Here is a 19,620-nt window from a genome sequence, read left to right on the forward strand (position 1 = left end):
TATATATATATATATATATATCCCTTCCACATAAAACCAGTACGATGCCCCTGCAATCTGTAAAATCTGTGTAAAATTTTTTTAGTCTTTCCCCTCATTAGAGAAGTCTGAATTGTTTATTTTATGGAGTGTTTACAATACCTTATTGTAAAATTTGAGTTAAGTATTTGTTTATAGGTCAGATAGTTTCTAAACTTTTTCTGTCATTTCTTGGCCTTCGCATGCTATCTTCAAAAGTTCCCCATTTAATTTATGCAGACCTGTGATATATCAAAACCATGATGGGGAAAGTTGATGTGGAAGAGATACCTTTACTTTTTATTTGTAAGCCCTGTCTCCAAATGACACAAATTTTGTCACAGCCAAAGTCAAACAATGAGTTATGGATTTAGTAAAATCAGAAAGTGAAAATTGATGAAATAGTAAATTCTGGAATTTGGGGGATGAACTTATACACAGAAGGTTATATATTTTCCTAATAGTCTCTTTCAGTATTGAGATCAGTAGTGGCTGGCAGCTGACTCACATGTTTCTGTATGCCTCTTTGAACTTCAAGAAGATCTATTCTAGAGAGTATTTGGGAGGCATCAGAGATGTTTGGTTGGAATAAGTGCTTTTAGTTTTTCAAATACACTAGACTGCCATTTTTGTTGTTTTATCCTAATAAATTTTTCTGTAAATGCAATGCACATAATTATTTTCAAGTATATAGTTGGTGCCATCTTATCTAATAATTAATACATCTTCAGACCTTTCCACAGAATCCTTTTTGAACAGTGCTTATTCAAGCTTGATTTTATTAGTTAGAGAATAGAAAAAAGAATCACTTATCTCTTTTTGTCCACTTTTCACAGTGCTTTTTTGGGACCAAAGGATATATTTCCTTACTCAGAAAATAAAGATAAATATGGCAAACCTAATAAAAGAAAAGGCTTTAATGAAGGATTGTGGGAAATAGACAATAACCCCAAAGTGAAGTTTTCTAGTCAACAGGTAAGTAATGGCTATTTAAAATTTAGTTTTATTGTTAATATTTAATTCATCCTGGGGAACTTTTTGGATTCTATTAGGAGGTTTAAAAAAAACCTTAAGGCTGAGCCCTGACTTGTGAATTACAAATAATTACCACATTATTTATTTATTTTACCTTTGGGAAAAGTTATTAGAATTAGAGATTAGAGAACTAGCTGTGGGTTTTTCAGATTATGATTTATTAAGAATCTTTAGATTGCTAGGTATCTTAAATTTAAATTCTGAATTCTAATCTAAGTATATTTAGGAGTTTGCCTATAATTCCTAAATTAACTTTTGACTTAAATATTTGTATTTAATCAAGTAGGAGGCCCTGCCTTGAGTTTAATGTAACTAGACTTTCTCCAATCGTGATAGAAGTGCATTTAAAATCCTAAATGCATTACAAATTTCTCTCCCAGTGTCATCATATTATAGACAAACTCATTATGTTCCTCTCCTGGTCAGGACTTTGGGAGAGTGTTTTCCTTTTTAGCTGTTTATGGAGGTTTAAAATACATAATAAATTTTGTGGGTTGAGGAAAATTGCTTTCATACATATACCCACTGCCATTTAAGTGTACATAGTTTATTAGATTTCCAAACTCAGTCTTTAGGTGGCATATCCTCCTTTTAGTCGAATGAAATGAGTCAATTTTATTTGGCATCTTTTGACAGTTTGTGATACAACTACTACCAATCTCTATTTAGGTTTGAGTATTAGAAATGGGAACTTGTGACTTGTCACTTTTACTTTTGTTTAATTTACTTCTACCATAAAGAATCTGTCCTTATAGATAACATAGTTTTAAAAATTAAAATAATATAACTTGTAGTTATCAGAATTGAACGTGCCAATAATAATATCTATTCTCTACCAAGGCAATAAGAGAACTAAAGAACTAAATGTGTTAGTGTGAATTAATAGTTTGAAATGTAAACTAGAAATTAATAATTGCCAAATCTTGGAGAATAAAAACTAAGGAGGCCTCCATTCTGTTAAATAAAATACTTTTCAATGTATTTTAGGCATCTGCAAAACAGTCAAATGCATCTTCTGATGTTGAGATTGAAGAAAAAGAAATTAGTGCTTCAAAAGAAGATACAGATCATGAAGAAAAAACCAGCAATGAAGTATGTTTTATAAGTCTTTTTTTTCTTAAATCTTAAGCTTTTTGAGGCAGAGTAAGAATTTTATAGTAGAAGTAGAAATAAATATTTGAAATGGACAGTAATGCTTAAGGAAAAACTCAATGATTTTAACATTGAAAAGGACCTCAGCAGCCATCTAAGATGTTAAAGTTTTTATTTACTCTACAATATACCCATTTAGTATTTGTTTGAAGTTCTCCAGTTGGTGTGACTCTAGCAATGACTATAGTGGTGTTTATACCTTTGTATTTCCAAAGACAAATATGGTACCTTGCACATAGTGGCTAAATTGTAAAGTATAATTTATAAATTATAAAGAAAATAAGCAGGCATTAGTTCTTGGCAACTATATGACTGTTGACTATATCATAGTAATATTTGAACATTTATTGTATGTATATAGTAATGGAACCCCTCTATTTTTTTGCAATCAACTAATTTGAGAGTTAATTATATTTTAAGGAATAGATGTGACTTTGAGAAATTGTCTATTAAGTGAAATTATACAAACTGAGAAATTTTATTGATGAGTTTCATTATAAAGTCAGATCATAATTTCATAAGATGCTTTGATATTCAAGTTCTCTGAAAAAGCTTTTTCCAGGAACACCTTTTTAAAAATCATTTTCTCAAAAAAAAGTTACTAAATGCAGATTCAGTGCCAAAATGTTTACCTATATCATGTGGTGTGTTATCTCAATTACATAACGGAATGTGTGTGTGTGTGAGATACATTTGTATATGTATAATTCTAACAGAATAATTTCTCTAATTTATTTAGGAATTCCATATATCATGCTAAATTTAGAGCTGGAAAAGCAGCTTAAGTCATTTAGATCTTCCTTCTCATTTTACGTGTGAGGAAATTGAAACAGAGATTAAAATGACTTGTCAGTCATATAGTAATAATAGAGGAGAGCAGTTTTGAAACTTGGATTTATGACTCAAATTTAGCATTCAATTTTTGCTGTGCTGCCTCTTATGAGTGATTTAAGTTTATAAAATCTCCATTTATGAAAGTGTCTTTTAAAAGGAAAGACAAATTTAAGTGATTTAAATTTTTTATTTTACTTGAATTAATATCACCCCAGTGCATTTGAAAAATTATAGAGGGTCCAGCAATTCAATAATATACAATTGAGTAACCTGAAGAAATATTGTACTGGTTATCTTTCAGTCAAAGGCTGTTCCTTTTTGGAACAGTTGAAATTCAGTGTATTAACAGAAAATGTTGCTTTAGATGGAAATAAATTCTAGCTTTCATTTCAGGCTTTATATATGATTGCCTATTATAATGTGTAGTTCTAGGCACTTCTCTCAAAGGCACTGGGTTCTTTCAAGTTACAATGTCAAATTAGAAAGACCAAGACCACTTTTTTAAAAAAGTAAAATAAATCTTTGTTTTTAATATAAGCTTTTAACAGATACTTAATATCTTTTTGAGATGTCCATATCTTACACTAATATTTTATTCGTGCTTTAGGATGTGACTAAAACAATGGATATAACCACTCCTAAGGCTGCTAGAAGAGGAAGAAAGAGAAAGGTAATATTGACTCAAAAAAATCTAATTGGGAGGGAATATTGGTTGAAGTTTTGGGTTCGGCTTCTAACTTCTCCTTCAAACTTGATTTTGCAGGGGCCAGTTGTGTAGTTTGAATATTATCCTGACTTATTTCTCCTGCCCAGTTTTTGGCTATTTCTTAGCACCTCCAACTCACAGTGGACAGAGTAGGGAAAGGAGGTAAAACTCAATTAGTTTTATCACTTGTTTTCAGTCCATTCAACAGCACTATTTTAGGGTGTCCACTTAGAATGTAGAATGTTGTATTATTTTAGACACTGCCTGAAATGACATTTTGGGATCATCTTTGAATTTCAGTTATCCAAGTTGTTTCTGTCTCCTATTACCATGGATATTTGACAGCTGGCTGTACTTAAAGTAATTGGAGGTATTTGAATGGCTTTTTATAATTTTAGAACTAATTATATCACATCTGTTTCTGTGAACCCTATTAATGTATGTGAAGATTTTTATGATCCATATGGTTACAATCACCTTTCTCAAGATTTGTGGCTTTTATTAAGATTAATCAAGCCATTTGTTGCTGAGTCAGACTTCTATTTTAATGCTGTGTACTTTCATAGTTCTGTGTTGGCAGTATGAACTAAATCAATCAACACTTAGTTCAAGAGAAGAAATGGCTTAATTTTCACCATATCCTGTGAAACAAAAAAAAGTAAATTTATGCATTTGTGAAATTTTTTGATGTCTGATTTGTAAATAAATGTGATGAGAATAAAAGAAAAATCCAATGTGAATGATGTTCTCAATCAATTAAAGAAATATTAAAGTACTTACCCATGTTCATTATATTTCAAGGGGAATCCGGTCGAGTATTAAGACAATCCTCCTTGTTCTTGAGGAGCTTATGATGTGTAGTAATGAAGTAACTGCCAGAATATTTCTGCAATAGCATTCAAAAAGTGGGCAATTTTTGTTTTAATAGTTACTATTTCAATGCCAGGAGTGTGAATTTTATTTTCAGTGATAGATTATTGCAATATCAGTGAAATCAGCTAAAAGGAAGGGAACAGATAAATTAAACTAATTGTTTAATTTTAAATTTTGTGCTCAAGAATTCTTTTTAAAAAATTGAATTTATACTACTTTTGATTCAGTTTTGTATTAGTAACCTATCCCTACACATTGAGGCTGATACCTCAAGTTTTTGAAACATTTTTCAGTTAAAATTTTAAGCATTTCAAGTAGAAATGCTTTTTGTTTTTTAAAAACTCTGTAGAGGTAGTATGATCTAGTGGATAGTTGGCCAAGACACTGTAAATTTTAATACATTTCCCCAGCTGTGTGTTCCCTATGCCAATGAAATCACACATGAAAAATCCATAGCACATCATAGACATTTAATAAACTGTTGCAGCTCAAACATCATAAAGTACGTTCATTTTGAAGTAGTTTTGTTAGTAGAACATAAAGGTTGTGGTTTAGCAATCACTAGATGGCTAGAAGTTGTTGTAGATTATTAGAAAGCTATAACTAGGCCTAGAAAAAATTCAACTGAGGTGCTTGATTTCAGTTCTCAAACTTGAATAGTGCCTTAGATAACTTTTGTTAACAGACTCAACCAACCGTTGCTTCTGAGCAAGCTTGTATATAAGAACAAATTGCGCTTTAAAAATGGAAACAAAATTTTGGACATAGAATTAATTTTCAAGGAAGGAGGTTCTATAGTAATTTGATTTGTATAAAAGTGCTTTGCTCTTTCTGTATTATTGATTTAATGAAAAAATAGTGTTTACTAGTATTAATGTTAACCCTCTTTTAATGAAAACTTTTTTCGATGTGTCAAAAGCGTCTTAGGGATAGCTATTTTTTGGAGCAGGGCATAGGAAGTGAGGGGTAGTTGATTAGGGTGCAGGGTGAAAGCTACTATGTTAATAGTCTTATGGTTGATATATGTCTCTTCATGCCCCTGCCTCCAATACCATAGTCATGGGACACAAAAACTCTGAGCCATGATCTGTACAATTACACATGAAAACTTTAAAACATGAGATGTTAATATATGTTTAATTCTGTCGTCTCACATTTAGGGAGGAACTGATAATCAGCTTCTTAAATCATATGAGAAAATTATTGGAAACAGCTTTATTCAATTTAGACTTTTTATGCTTTGTTACATTAAACTCAAATCTTTAGGATCTTAAAAGGGTTTTCTATAAAAAGGTTGAGAACGTGAAAAAATTTTTTTTTACTGTGTCTTGGGGATCATTTCCAGATAAATATTTATATTAGTTCAACATTTTCATCTCCTTATCCCATCCGAGGGAGTATCACTTTGTTGATTGGACTGAAATAAAAGCAAGTGTCTAGTGAGTTTATACCTCCTTTTCCTACTCTGCCCACCTTGAATTTCAGAATGTTTTAAACTTTTTTAAAATATTAAATTCCAGGTAGGAGTTAATGAAAATTAAGATATTTGTTTCCATTCCAAGTGCATAAACTCCACAAAATCCATACTGGGTTAGAAGAAAGGATATAGACCTTTTATCTTAGGTATAACTGATTAGGTGTTAAATTACTTAGCCAACAGATATTTCATTCTTTATAATTAAATAAATTAATGTTTCAAATATGGAGGTCTTAATAGCTTTTAAAAGCTGTCTTCTGGCTTTGAATATTTATTCATTTGTAAAATTATGGGTATTTGAGTGTTCAATGGAGGTTGCTTCTTTAGAGAAGTATTTTCTTGGTTAATGTATATCACAATTCTCCAAACACTTCTGTGAAAACTAGTAGTTAAGACATTTGTGTAATTCTGTGGTATACTGGGTCGCTATAGGGTATGAAAGAATGTACAAAGGTCAAATAAAAGTCATGGTCATATTTAAATAATAATCAGCATTAAGAGTGGCAGAAATACTTCATCATGCGTGTACATGAGAGAGAGTATATGTACTAAATTTGTTAAGTCTACTTTTTGAGACTATAATTGGGGAATAATTAATTTGCTAATTAACTAAATCTTTTGTGATCCAGGCAGAAAAGCAAGTAGAAACTGAGGAAGTAGGAATAGTGACAGCAGCAGCAACAGCAACATCCGTCTCTCCAAAAGTGAGTCCTAAAAGAGGAAGACCATCAGGTAGGTTTATTAATACTCAACAATCTTGTTTATCAAGTTCAGTACCTGAATCTTAATTGATTTCGTGTATTTTCTTATTCCTCAAAAAGAACAATTAATATTTCTCTGGTACAGCTTATAACTTGAAGCGTTTAAAAACAAAAATTAACCTTTAACTAGTGAAACATAGTAATAAGGTTGTGTGAATTTAAGGGGGGGGCAGCATGGGTGAAAAGTTTTGCTCTAAATTGGTAAAGCCTAGTAACTTTATAGATGAAGTCATAAAAATACATATACTTATATGCCAGACTTCTAAAGTATTTTTATATGATTGGCTTTATTTATTGTGAAGAGGTGATTGATTATGATTCTTGGTGACATTCACCTATTTAACTTTAAATGGGATAAATAGTAATGTACTAATTATGATGTTGAAAAAACAGACCATTCAAAATAATATGGAGTGCATATGGAGGAAAATGAAGGGTAAGAAATAAAAATGAGGGGGCAGCTGGGTAGCTCAGTCGATTAAGAGTCAGGCCTAGAGACGGGAGGTCCTAGGTTCAAATGTGGTCTCAGACACTTCCCAGCTACTTGACCCCCATTGCCCACCCTTGCCATTCTTCCACCAAGAAGCCAATACACAGAAGTTAAAGGTTAAAATAATGATAATAATAATAATAATAATAATAATCAGGGCTTGCTTTAAAAAAGATAAAAATGAGTTGATACAGAAAATTCAGAAAAATAGCTGAAAATCAAAACTCAAATTAATCCTTTCTGATAAGGAGTGACCTTAATGAAAATTCAGAAGAAAAACTAAGAACTAATTTTTAGTTCAGATCAAAGTAAAATATGGATATAATTTATATATGAAAATTAAATTAAAAGCTTTATATCTTAATGAGGAAGTGTCAACCAAATGCATTATTACAATAATAAATGTGACAAACATGTATGTCAAATGTGATGTGTACATCTTACAGATACTGAAACCATTATTTCAATAGGTAGACATTTGTCACTCAGTTAACCCTTGAGAAAAATGAATATATATGTAATTGAAATAAAAATATTGATTAGAAACGTGAAGATTCAAAATGAATGAGTATATTGGGCTAGCAAAAACTAAATACTCACATATCCGTGCTTACTTATTTGCAAGTAGGAAAATTATTTCCATTCTACCAAGTTTTTCTTTTTTTTCTTTCAATTTTTATAGTGTATATTTTTTCAGGCTATTTATAAAACTTTTAGTCCTTTTACCTGAAAGAGAAAAATTATATTGTAGAATCACCTTTTGTTAGTTGAGACAAATTGAAAAAGAGATACTTTATAAGGAGATAATTCTTTTTGACTATCCACCAGTAATACTCCATAATAACTAAAACTAATGACCAATTACAGTATTGTACTTTTTCAGTTTGATGTATGAAAATGGTAACTAAAAAAAGGGAAAGCTTGTGATTATGAGCTAATCTGGTCTTTGTATGTGAATGTTAGCTACAGAAGTAAAAGTTCCAAAACCCAGAGGGAGACCCAAAATGGTGAAACCGCCTTGTCCTTCAGACAATGACAAGTGAGTTTATTTTGAACATTATATATTTAAAATTTAAAAATGTGTATATGCTTGCTTTTCAGTTTCTTCTAGCGTTTATAATAGAATGGTTGTTGACTTGAGATTATACAGCTAATATAATTATTCTGAACATCCATTCAAAATGGATACTCATTGTTCCATTCCAAAATACTCACTGTTCCAAAGTCCTGTACTTTGGGAAGAATAAAAATTGCTGAATGGGATTTTGATAAAGATTCTGTTGTGTTTTCATTTTTTTATTATGATTATTCCCTTAAACATAGATTGAAACTGTAAGTACTATTTAAATTGAAAAATATAAAATATCTTTCACATTGTACTTTAATACAATTATTGAAGTACAGAACTATAGTATGTACAAATGTATAAAATGTAAGAAGTGTAGTTTTCTTTTTGGTGGCTTTTTAAGAAATATAATCTAATAGAAGCAGAAAAAAATAATTTATAATAATTCACATGTATATATGTCTATATATATACATGTAAAATAAAAATTGAATTTTTGTATAATACACTTTACAAATATCCTCATTTGATTCATCTAGCAGCCCTGGGAAGTAGGTGCTACTCTCTCCATTTTACTGTTGAGGAACACTGAGACAGATAAGATGTTAATTTCCTTGCTCATGTTTAGATATCTATTAAAAGTGGCCAGAGTTTAACTCGGGTCTTCCTGACTATAGACCCAGGGCTCTATCCACTGTCCACCTAGATTTTCTTTTTCTTTTATAATGTTTTTGAATATTTGATAAAAGTGGGAGATCAATTGAAGTATTTTAGAATTGTCCAAAAAGGAACAACTGAAGTCTACCAAAAACGGAATTGTTTTATCTTTAAATAATATGTATTAGTAAACATAGATCAATAATCCCATTACTTGGTCAGCTGGTTTTTTTATTTCCTATTTACAATATTTTGATAGATTCATAAGTACATTTCAACAAAATAAATAGCCTTTTTGAGTGCTTAATTATAGAAAATGATGGAATGTTCCAAAAAACTATTGCAACAATATATATTGTTCATCAATCTTTTCAACATAACCATTTAGTGTAGTGATTTAAAAGCCCATTCATATTCTAAAGGTAAAAGTTAGTATCTTAAAACTATTATGCCCATGAACTTCAGATCAGCAATTAATCATGTGTAAGTGAACTCTTAGGGTGTAAAAGCACAGCATATGAAATATGTTTTGACTAGTGGAGATTAGTTTAAATTCTAGAGAACAAGTTGCTTCATGGTTTAAAGGTCTTGAATAATGTGTATATAGGCACTTTGTTTATAATCTAATGTATTCATAAGCTGTATCCTTAGACCTTCAGTTTTGTATAAAATACTATAATCAGATGAAAGAAATTTGATTTGGCGTATCTGCTTATATTCTTCCTTTGTTACTTAGATTGAGGTAACAAGACTATCACTTTACAGGATATGGACAGCATAGTGATCTAATTTAAAAAATGGAATCGGTTTTTGCCTAACAAATTTTATTTGGGCAGAATTTTTAAATATTGTATTTTATTAAGTACAAAATCTACATCACGTTTTGGAAATTTATTTTTTTTTTTACAAACTTTTTATAAACTTGTTTAGAATAACTTGTCCATAAACTTTATTTCTTATAAGGGATTGACTTAACGATTTCTCTAGCTTTTGTGTAATTTTTGACAAATATTAATGTCATTTTATTATTAGTCTTCTATGTAACTTGTCAATGTGATTCTTGGTCAAGAGAAGGTGACCAGCTTTGAGTTACATAGCGCATGCTACAATCAATTCAATTTATTTAGCATTTATTATTTACCATGTTGGCAAACCTATGACTGCTCTCTTCCCCTTCTCCATGTGTTCTGAGGACATTTCTCTAGTCACCTAGCCCTCTGTCCAGCAGTCCAATGGGAATATTTCCTCCCTCCTAGGTGGGGGTGAGAGGATGGGAGCTGGCTGAGTCTGCTCTGGTGGGAGGGTTGCAGTTTGGGCACTTGGTCTCTAAAAGGTTCTCTGTTACTGATTTATATGACACTATTAAGAGGTAATTTATTTAGTATGTAATTGGTGATAGTATTTTACCTATGCAATAAGTATGTCTTATAAACTGAAATAATATTTCTGTAGCTAGACTTTTCCCAAGTAAGTTTTCCCAAACTTGCACTTAAGAGGAAGACAGTAAAGAATACTTGGTATATGGGTGGTACAGCTTTTTCAAAATTATATAGTTAAAACCTAAAGTGATATTTTAATTTTTAATAAAATAATTTCTATTAATAGCATATTAATAGAAAATAATTTGTTCTACAAAATGTTGTTGAAATGAAGGAATATTGGTAACATTTTTAGACTGATTTAGTATCACCTAATTGTATACTGTTAATATTATAGTGTTACTGAAGAAGATAAAAGTAAAAAAAAAGGTCAGGATGAAAAACAACCCAAAAAGCAGTTAAAAAAGGATGAAGAGGTCCAGAAGGAGGAAGATAAGCCAAGGAAAGAGCCAGACAAAAAAGAAGGGAAGAAGGAAGTAGAGCCAAAAAGGAAAACTACAGCAAAAGCAGGCTTTGCTGCTTCAACCTCTGATTCTGAAGAGGAGGGTGAAGATCAAGAAGGTGAAAAAGTACGTTTACTTTTTTAAAAGTATTTGCCTCCACTGGATGTTTCTATTAAATGTCTTAAAGTTCTTTTTATTTAAAAACTTAAACTTCAACATTTAAGTTAAATAAAGTTTGAAAACAATTTTAATACATTTGAGTTGTGCTAATTATAGGACATGTTTTACTTCTCATTTGACATACTTGAAAATCTGAAAGACTGTCCTAAATTATTTTTTGTTTTAAAAATGCTATATGTAGAGGGCAGCTGGGTGGATTGAGAAAACCAGTCTTAGAGACAGTGAATCTACTTTAACTTAGACCTTGGGTGCTATGAGAATAAAATTACCCCAAGTACAAATTACTTGGTATATTTAACCAACCTCACTTTTCAAGTAATATGTCTTCAAATCAGGTTTTAAGTTAAGAGCTTCTTGGCATACAAGATCATGTTATAACTATCCAATTCCAACAGGTAAGTATTGAGTGGATGTAAAGTCTAAGATAATGTTCTAGCAATGAGAGGAGATTTTTAAAAGATAATATCCTGAGGAGCTACTAAATATTTAATAAGAATGAGAGATTTTAGGCAAATACTGTTATTAAAATCTAGGATAACCATATCTACATCCTTTCTTTGCTCCTACCAGTCACTAATAACCTTGTAAAATAAAAGGAATTGAGATAGGCATGATACATATTTGGTGAAGTCATGGTGCTTCTTTGCCTGGAATAAGAATAATAGTTCACCTTTCCATATAGTTTGTAACTCAGACTCTAAAGAGACTGAGACAGTTCTTGTTCTCAAAGTATTCAAAGTCCTGATAGGAGAAGACAAGAGTTAGGCCATGTGGCAGATGGGAAAGTCCAGTCCATAAGATGCCATGTTAGGGAAAGTGCCATTTGAGTGGATGGTAAAGGCCTGGGTTGGGAATAGAGATGGTGGGAAAGATTTAATGTCTGAAGTGGATTTCAAATTAACTGTAAGTTATTTGCTTTTAGCTCACTTTTATAGATGAAGAAAATGAGATGCAAAGAGCTTATTGCTTAGCCAATTGTTTTTAATGTTCAGTGGCATTATTTGATAATTTAAATAGTGAAAATTACTGTTAATTAGAAATCTTCCATTTTAATTTACAAAATTAAACAGAAGAGAAAAGGAGGAAGAAATTTTCAGGCTGCTCATAGAAGAAATATATTAAAAGGCCAACATGAGAAAGAAGCAGCAGACAGAAAACGCAAGCAAGAAGAGCAAATGGAAGCTGAACCGTAAGTTTTTTAAAATATTGTATAGGTTTCCTCTTGTGTCGATATGACTGCTTAAAGGAGAGCAGCCATGTAAGCTCTTTCAACTTTGACTTCACTTAATATTATCCATACAGATTTTATAGTCTGTCTTTTTCATTAGCTATTCCTTAGTTATGTATTCAAAATAGGAAGATAATCTAGTACATTTTTGCAGTGACAAGAAGATATGGTATTCATAAGTTATTAGCCTATCAGCTTATTGAAATATAACTGTTAGTAATGGAATGTTGTATTTCTGTTACTATTCACTTATGTGTTTATTACTATCTAATGCTGTAGGATTGAGAACAAGTAATAGAGGCATCTTTGGTTATTTCTTTTCACTCCCTAACACCACCCTTTGGGAAATAATATTTCTAGGTGTTTAGAAACCTTCAAACTCAGTAAAAACTTCACTAGGACAATAGAAATTGAAATCATGCTCAAAAGCTTCAATCTTCAAATATTGGAGGTCTAAAAATGGATAGAACATAAACATGTACATGAATCTTAACTTTCACTATAGAGATTATGTCCTAATGTTCATTGAAGTAGAAAAGATACTTGGCATTTTTATGAAGTAATTCTTTGAAAGAACAGTGATCCAAATTTAATTTTATACTTACTTAAACATTTTGGACCTATTTTGATAATTAAGCCCTGTTTGGTGTATCTCATTTTCTTTGGCAGTCTCCTTATTTTAAAAATATTGTAGACAACCTTTCTAATAATTAATAAAATTGAGTCTAAACTTTTCTCACTCATCATTATGACTTTAAATGTTCTCTGAATACAATGTCTTAATTCTCTTGTATTTCTTTTTCATCATTACTAAATAACTTTGTAAATAGCTTATTTCTGTAAAGCATTTCAGATGGGGAGGATAAAAATAAAGTTTATTGTATTGTATTCCCAGCCAAACAGCTTGTAATCTACAATAAAAAAAAATTTGGGGTCTCAAACCATTAATCCAGTTTCTACAAAGAAAATACAAGTGGAGCACACGAGATGAAGATCTTAAGACACACTCAGATGACTGAATTTATCCTCCCGGTGGAAGAATTTTGTTCGAGATTGCTAAATTAAAAAAAAAAAAAGTTGAGGACTTGAATAATGGGCATTACCATTTTGTTGAATTTTAAATTGTCACAATTTCTCTTAGGGTACACAACACTACACATTAAGGTGGGCCATGAAAGCCTAGGTCTTGAAGTAGCATAATCAATTCTAGTACCTCTGAATGTTTTCCTTTCTGTTTAAATCTTTTAGTATGTTAGCAGTTGTGCTTTTTTTTATCCTGAGATAAAGACATAGATTTGTATAATGATAATGTTCAAGTACATTTTAAAATAAAGATTATTTTTAAAAGCTGTTTTTAGAAATCTCTTTGTTCTTGTGTATTTCAATTGGCTTATAACATGGACTGAATTTCAGGGTACTGGATTTTGAGTGAAATGTATAAAGTCTGCGAATGGAATTTCATCTAAAACTAAGTTAACTAAATAGTAATATGTTCATATTGAGAAGATAGATGATTTCTTTTATGAAGCACAATTGTTTAATCAACCCCTTGAAATTCCTTTCCCTTCCTCTAAGTAATATTTAATGTGGACTCCATCTAATTTTTCTATACCCCAACTTTAAATCTCTTGGAACATCCTTTATCTCATTAGAATAAATTGATGTTGAATACTCTTTAATTTTTTAAAAGAATGAATATATAGATTTTTGATTGGAAATTATAGTTTGAAGTTTGCTTTTAAAGATGTCATGTTGAGTTGGTGAGTGCCTAAAAATGTAGGGATTTTACTTTAATAAAAAATAGTAACATTTAAAAACCTTTAGTTACAAAGTTGCAAGGTTGTAAAATATTTCTGTTAACATTTGATAGGCAGAATAAAGATGAAAGCAAGAAGCCAGAAGTTAAGAAAGTGGAGAAGAAGCGAGGTTAGTAAATTAAAGTAATAATACTGATTATTCATGTTTCTTAATACTTAAGATATGTAAGATTAAGGCAGTTGTAAGGGAACACTTGAAAATTTTTTGTTATGCTTTGTGTTCTTAATAGATTTTTATTTACATTGAAACATTTCCATTTACACAAAGTTTACTTCAGATTGTGAATCCTAAATTTCCCTGGTGCTTTTAAAAGTCATATATTAAGGACTTGTTAGTGATTTGTTATATATACAGTTATAATATTTACTGGGAGAAAAAACTTCCATCAGCAAGTTAACACTAAAATTCATGAAAACTAGGTCCTTAGTTGGAGGTAAATTGCTCATTTTATTGGTTAACAGATTATGTCAGTCATTTATAAGAATTTGTAGAAATTTGAAATTTTGTTTTAAGACCAAAGCATTCATGAAAGTTGTTCATGATTAGATGATAATTTAGTCCTAACTTAAATTTTTTTGAATTCGCTTTACTTAATAGAAACATCAATGGACTCTCGACTTCAAAGGATACACGCAGAAATTAAAAATTCCCTCAAAATTGATAATCTTGTAAGTATTGTAGTGGTTATGAAAATGGAGAACGCATGGTATCGGCTATAATTTGGTATTTTGTGATATGTAAAGTTTTAAATTTGGAAGTTTAAAAACAGTCTTTAAAATATACTGGCTTAATTTTTTTAAAGAATTTAATTGTATTGAAGAATATATTTTCTATATGAAGGGCAGTTTAAAATGATTTAGTCACATCACAGATGATTAGCTTTAATTGGAAAAAAATTTTTTTCAACCCTTATCTTCGGTCTTAGAATTGTATTGGTTCCAAGGCAGAAGAGTGATATGGACTAGGCAATGGGGGTTAAGTGACTTACCCAGGGTCACATTTTAAATCCTGGACCTCCTATCTCTGGTCCTGGGTCTCTGTCCACTGAGCCACCTAGCTTCCCCCTTTAATTGTGAAATTTAATAGGTACTAAATGTTAAAATTTTTCTTTTGTTAAAAAAGGACGTAAACAGATGTATTGAGGCCTTGGATGAGCTTGCATCACTTCAAGTTACCATGCAGCAAGCACAGAAACACACAGAGATGATTACAACATTAAAGAAAGTAAGCCATTTGCCTTTTTTTTTTCTCTTCCTCAAGTTTAGTTCTGGTCATTATAGTATATTTTGAATGCTATAGGTAGATCAATGTGATTATTACTAATGTTTCTTTGTCCTTTCCAGATAAGACGCTTTAAAGTTAGTCAGGTAATCATGGAAAAGTCTACAATGCTATACAACAAGTTTAAGAACATGTTTTTAGTTGGTGAAGGAGATTCTGTTATTACACAAGTGCTGAATAAATCACTTGCTGAACAAAGACAACATGAGGAAGCCAATAAAACGAAAGAACAGGGAAAGAAAGGTCCAAATAAAAAGCTAGAAAAGGAACAAACAGGTATGTAGTGATTCCTTACAATCTGTGGTCCAGATTAATTATTTATAGTCTAGTAAAGCCAGGCAGTACAATAGTGCTTGAAATAGTGGTGGTTGCTGCACAAATCATAGGAAGTTGATGAACTGAGTCTTCTGTTGGCTATTAGAATCCTTACAATGGAATGGAGCTTTGTAAAAATGAGGGTAGTAGTATTGTCCACTACATAGAATTGAATTTACCCTAGTTATTTGTTATCCCATTTAAAGCTAAAGGATTCTAGGATATTTGTTCATTTTCTCATTTCTGCAGAAACTTTGTAAGCTATCTAATAGAAGAAAGAGGGGTATTGACTTATCATTTCCTCCAGCCCTTTACTTTTACATTTAGTTCTGTGGAAGGCAGAGTAGATTGTATGGTGTCTTTCTGTGTCTATAGCTTCTATCAAGAATTCAAACTTTTAAGGGGTGATATTTATGGGCCTCCATGAGATTTCTAATGAATTATCCAATGCCTGGCCATTATATTAATTTTGGTGGTCAAGAAATAATATAACTAAATCAAGAGCACTTAACCTTTTAAAAACATCTTTTCTGTCTTAGTAGTGCCAACCCTAAAACAGAAGGGTGAAGTGGAATTAAGTAACTTGCCCAGGATCACATAGCTAGGAATTATCTGAGATGGCCAAATTTGAACCTAGAGTACTCCTGATTCCAGATCTATCTACTAAGCCACCTAGCTGGCCCTTATAATGCTTATTATATATGAACTATAAATTATTACATAAATTATAATTTAAGAATTACATGACTAGTCATTCAACCTTGAAGGATCACAAATTCACAAATATATTTGGGTGAGATAAGGCCAGTTTTATTTCTCATAATATGTAAAAGCAGTAGAAATTTCAGAGTAGTTTTCAGATTTTTATTTTTAAGCTTTTGATAAGTATAGGTTACTTATTCAGGTTATAAAAATAACTTAATGTTGATCATCATGTATTATTGAATTATGATAAGGTTCCAAGACGTTGAATGGTGGATCAGATGCTCAAGACAATAACCAACCACAACACAATGGAGAAAGCAATGAGGAAAGTAAAGATAGGCATGAAGCCAGCATGAAGAAAAAGTGAGGATTTTAATTTTATCTTTATATACATTCATTTTATTTTCCCGATGTGTTGTTTTAGCTACTTTAGTGTTCCCATTCCATTCTCATTTTGATGAACAAATTAAGTAACCAAAAGAAAGTGGCAAAAACTTCTAAAAGGCAGCTCATAGAACTGAAGACATCAATTGAATTGTACTATTCACATGTATTCTCTTCATGTCTCAAGAAACTTATAGCCCCTGTCTAAGAACATCCTTTTTAAAGGCCTAAAATGTTTGTGTTTTGTTGTGATTCTTTGATCTAGTGTGTACTGACCTTTGTTTTCCCCCCTACTTTTAGAACATCCAATGAAGAGAGGGAGCCTGAAAAAATTTCAAAGGATTCAACGGTAGAAAACTGATTTTGAAGAGAGGATTGTCACAAATTTTCATTTAAAAATCTGACTGCTGAAAGTTTTAAATAATTTTTATAAGCATAGGTTTTGATGTTTAAAAACTTGTTTGAAGGGGAAACATTCCCTTTATATATCTTTGTTTTAAAAGTAAACATTCTTGCTGATTGTATTTGTGCAGTATTAACCGCTATATACACAGTAAAAGTGTGTCTTCGGGAAGAAAGATTCATTTAGGAAATGTTTAACTGCTTTTTATTTTTTAAGAGTTATAGTTGTAGTATATTTTTTGATTATTGTATGTTAATGTGTAGTTTGTGGTGGTCAAGAGTTATTTTTTAACTGCCACCTGTACAAACCCTTCCCGTGTTCCCAGATAAGTGGTATTTTTTTGTGCATAGTTTTTACAAATCTTGTATTTACTGGATTGTCTTTTCACTGTTTGTGGTTTTTGTAGAGGTTGTTAAAGCATTTTTATAGCAGCTAAAATGTTTCTTCTGTATAAGAATACTCATTCACTCCCTTTTATAGAAGGTAGTATTAATCTTGCAAACTCCATTTGCCAGGTCCTGCTTTTGAAACAATCTAAAATTGTGATGCCTTTTTTTTTTTTTTTTTTAAAGCAGTTGGGTAACCCAGATGGCAATTTGGGAAGTAGTAACTTTTTTTTAACAGGCAAAATCACGTGTGGGTTTTCTTTTTCTTTTTTTTTGTAGTAGTAGTGGTAGTTGGGCATAGCTTTATGAATGAAGCTGAATAAATAAGGGTTATTAATTACCCTGTAAGAAAGCAGCAATTTAGAAAGTTAATGGTAACTGGAAAACAGTCAAATCTATGGAATTCTTGTCAGTAAATTAACCTTAACATAAAGTGGAAAGAGTAGAAGCACTTAAATCAGTACTAATTATCTGGTGGGTGAGGGAGTGCTACCTTCATGAAACAAAAGGTTACTCTGATAGAAAGTATTCCAGATTTAACTAAATGATACCAATTTTGAAAACTATTTGACTTTATAAACTCAGTGGACAGTTAATATGTAAATATGCCCCCTAAAATAAGAAATTTAAAGGCACTTCATATTGTATAAGTGTGAAAGGAGAAATTACTGGCAAACTGAAGCAGAATATTATTAGTTCACTAGGTAAACAGCAATACTTTCAGATACTGTGTGTTGTTAGGTTGTACACTTTTGACTACGTATATTTCAGGATTTCTCAAATTACTTTAGAAAGCATGTCAGATTTTTTTGTAGACATTTACACATTTTGGAGCTTGAATAAACTGGTTAACTTGTATAGATTTATAAGATATATGAAGTACTTTGAAGAGGCAAAAAGGTACAAATGAGAGTGTCACCTATTATGTTGCTTTGTCAGAATACTGCTATATATGCCAGTAATAATAGTTTTTGCTCCTAATTTAATTTTTTAAAATCAGATTTATTGTGTAGTTAACCCAAAGTGTCAATGTAAACTTAAAACCAGTTTTGATTAAAGATTTTTGTCAATCTCAACCTAGTATATGTTCTTGGATCAAGATTCTTGATTATCATTAGTTTTTCTGATTATCAGTTAAACTGCAGTTTTTTAACCAATTCATTTTGAAGACCCTAATTAGGAGGTAGTGGGCAGAATTATGCTGGCACATAAAAAGTATCATGCTAGATACTGAAAACTGACATCTCAAACCAAAACTTTTCCACTACAGGTACACAGGAAAACATTCTTCTTAGACTGAAGTGACCACTCATATTTCAGACTTCTGTGACTGGCATAAAGAAATCCCTGCTACAGCTTCAGATGAGGCCAGGCCCAAAGTCAGAATAAAAAAATCAAAACAAGTGGTAACTTGGTAGAAACATTTATAAAATTAATCAAAAGTCACAATATTGTTATATGAAGGCTCCATTCCTAGTATTTTTGAGAAGTATTGTTAAGGTGGGAGGTGAATAAATTCAGTAATCTAAGCTTGATAATGTAATGGAATGAGGGCAGATGTTAGATTCTACCTCATACTATCACCAACCTTTTATACATGTATGATGACTTCTGATGAGTATAGTTGCTCTTTAAAATATCCATAGAGATGTAAAACTTTCCTAGAAAAGGAAAAAATGAAAACTTTCAAAATTTAAGATCTCATTAGATTAAAAAAAATTAAAACATTTTATCTTGGACATTTTAATAAAGAGGAATTTATGTGTAAATATAAAGTTTAACATACTGCCTTCAGCTGTCCTTCTGAACTTCTTAGAAGTTTAACCAACTCGGTATGATTTAATAAAAAGGATATTTATCCTTTTTTGCCTCATGAGCCTTTTTAGCAACCCTGGTGGGCCTATAAGTTTGTAATAAGGACCTAAGGTAGAGTTAGTCAAATACCCATATCTAAAACACTGACAAACCCAGAATTACCATTTGCTTTTCTATTTCAGCTACACGTAATTGAACTTATTACATGAGACTC

The 19,620-nt window shown here is 31.0% G+C and overlaps 2 protein-coding genes across 4 annotated transcripts in view; one reads left to right on the plus strand and one right to left on the minus strand.

Annotated features, from left to right (window-relative positions):
* Positions 1–18,671, plus strand: part of PSIP1 (PC4 and SFRS1 interacting protein 1) — a 32,549-nt gene extending 13,878 nt beyond the window's left edge. For 2 of the 3 annotated variants that reach the window (XM_044685368.1, XM_044685375.1), the window contains exons 4-16: positions 855–993; positions 2,041–2,145; positions 3,647–3,709; positions 6,725–6,827; positions 8,310–8,385; positions 10,786–11,017; positions 12,142–12,260; positions 14,170–14,225; positions 14,715–14,785; positions 15,240–15,341; positions 15,461–15,674; positions 16,670–16,781; positions 17,103–18,671. In XM_044685368.1, coding sequence (XP_044541303.1) covers positions 855–993; positions 2,041–2,145; positions 3,647–3,709; positions 6,725–6,827; positions 8,310–8,385; positions 10,786–11,017; positions 12,142–12,260; positions 14,170–14,225; positions 14,715–14,785; positions 15,240–15,341; positions 15,461–15,674; positions 16,670–16,781; positions 17,103–17,163 — 1,453 coding nt within the window. In that variant the 3' untranslated portion in view covers positions 17,164–18,671. Of the gene's footprint in view, positions 1–854; positions 994–2,040; positions 2,146–3,646; positions 3,710–6,724; positions 6,828–8,309; positions 8,386–10,785; positions 11,018–12,141; positions 12,261–13,194; positions 13,650–14,169; positions 14,226–14,714; positions 14,786–15,239; positions 15,342–15,460; positions 15,675–16,669; positions 16,782–17,102 lie in introns of those variants that run through there. The other variant, XM_044685382.1, reaches the window with a different exon arrangement.
* Positions 7,934–19,620, minus strand: part of SNAPC3 (small nuclear RNA activating complex polypeptide 3) — a 42,222-nt gene continuing 30,535 nt past the window's right edge. The window contains exons 10-11 of the mRNA XM_044685390.1: positions 19,180–19,252; positions 7,934–8,072 (exon numbers count right to left, since the gene is read on the minus strand). The gene's annotated coding sequence lies outside the window, so the exon portion shown is untranslated. The remainder of the gene's footprint in view (positions 8,073–19,179; positions 19,253–19,620) is intronic.

This window comes from Gracilinanus agilis, chromosome 1, assembly GCF_016433145.1.
Source record: "Gracilinanus agilis isolate LMUSP501 chromosome 1, AgileGrace, whole genome shotgun sequence".
Taxonomy (NCBI): Eukaryota; Metazoa; Chordata; class Mammalia; order Didelphimorphia; family Didelphidae; genus Gracilinanus; species Gracilinanus agilis.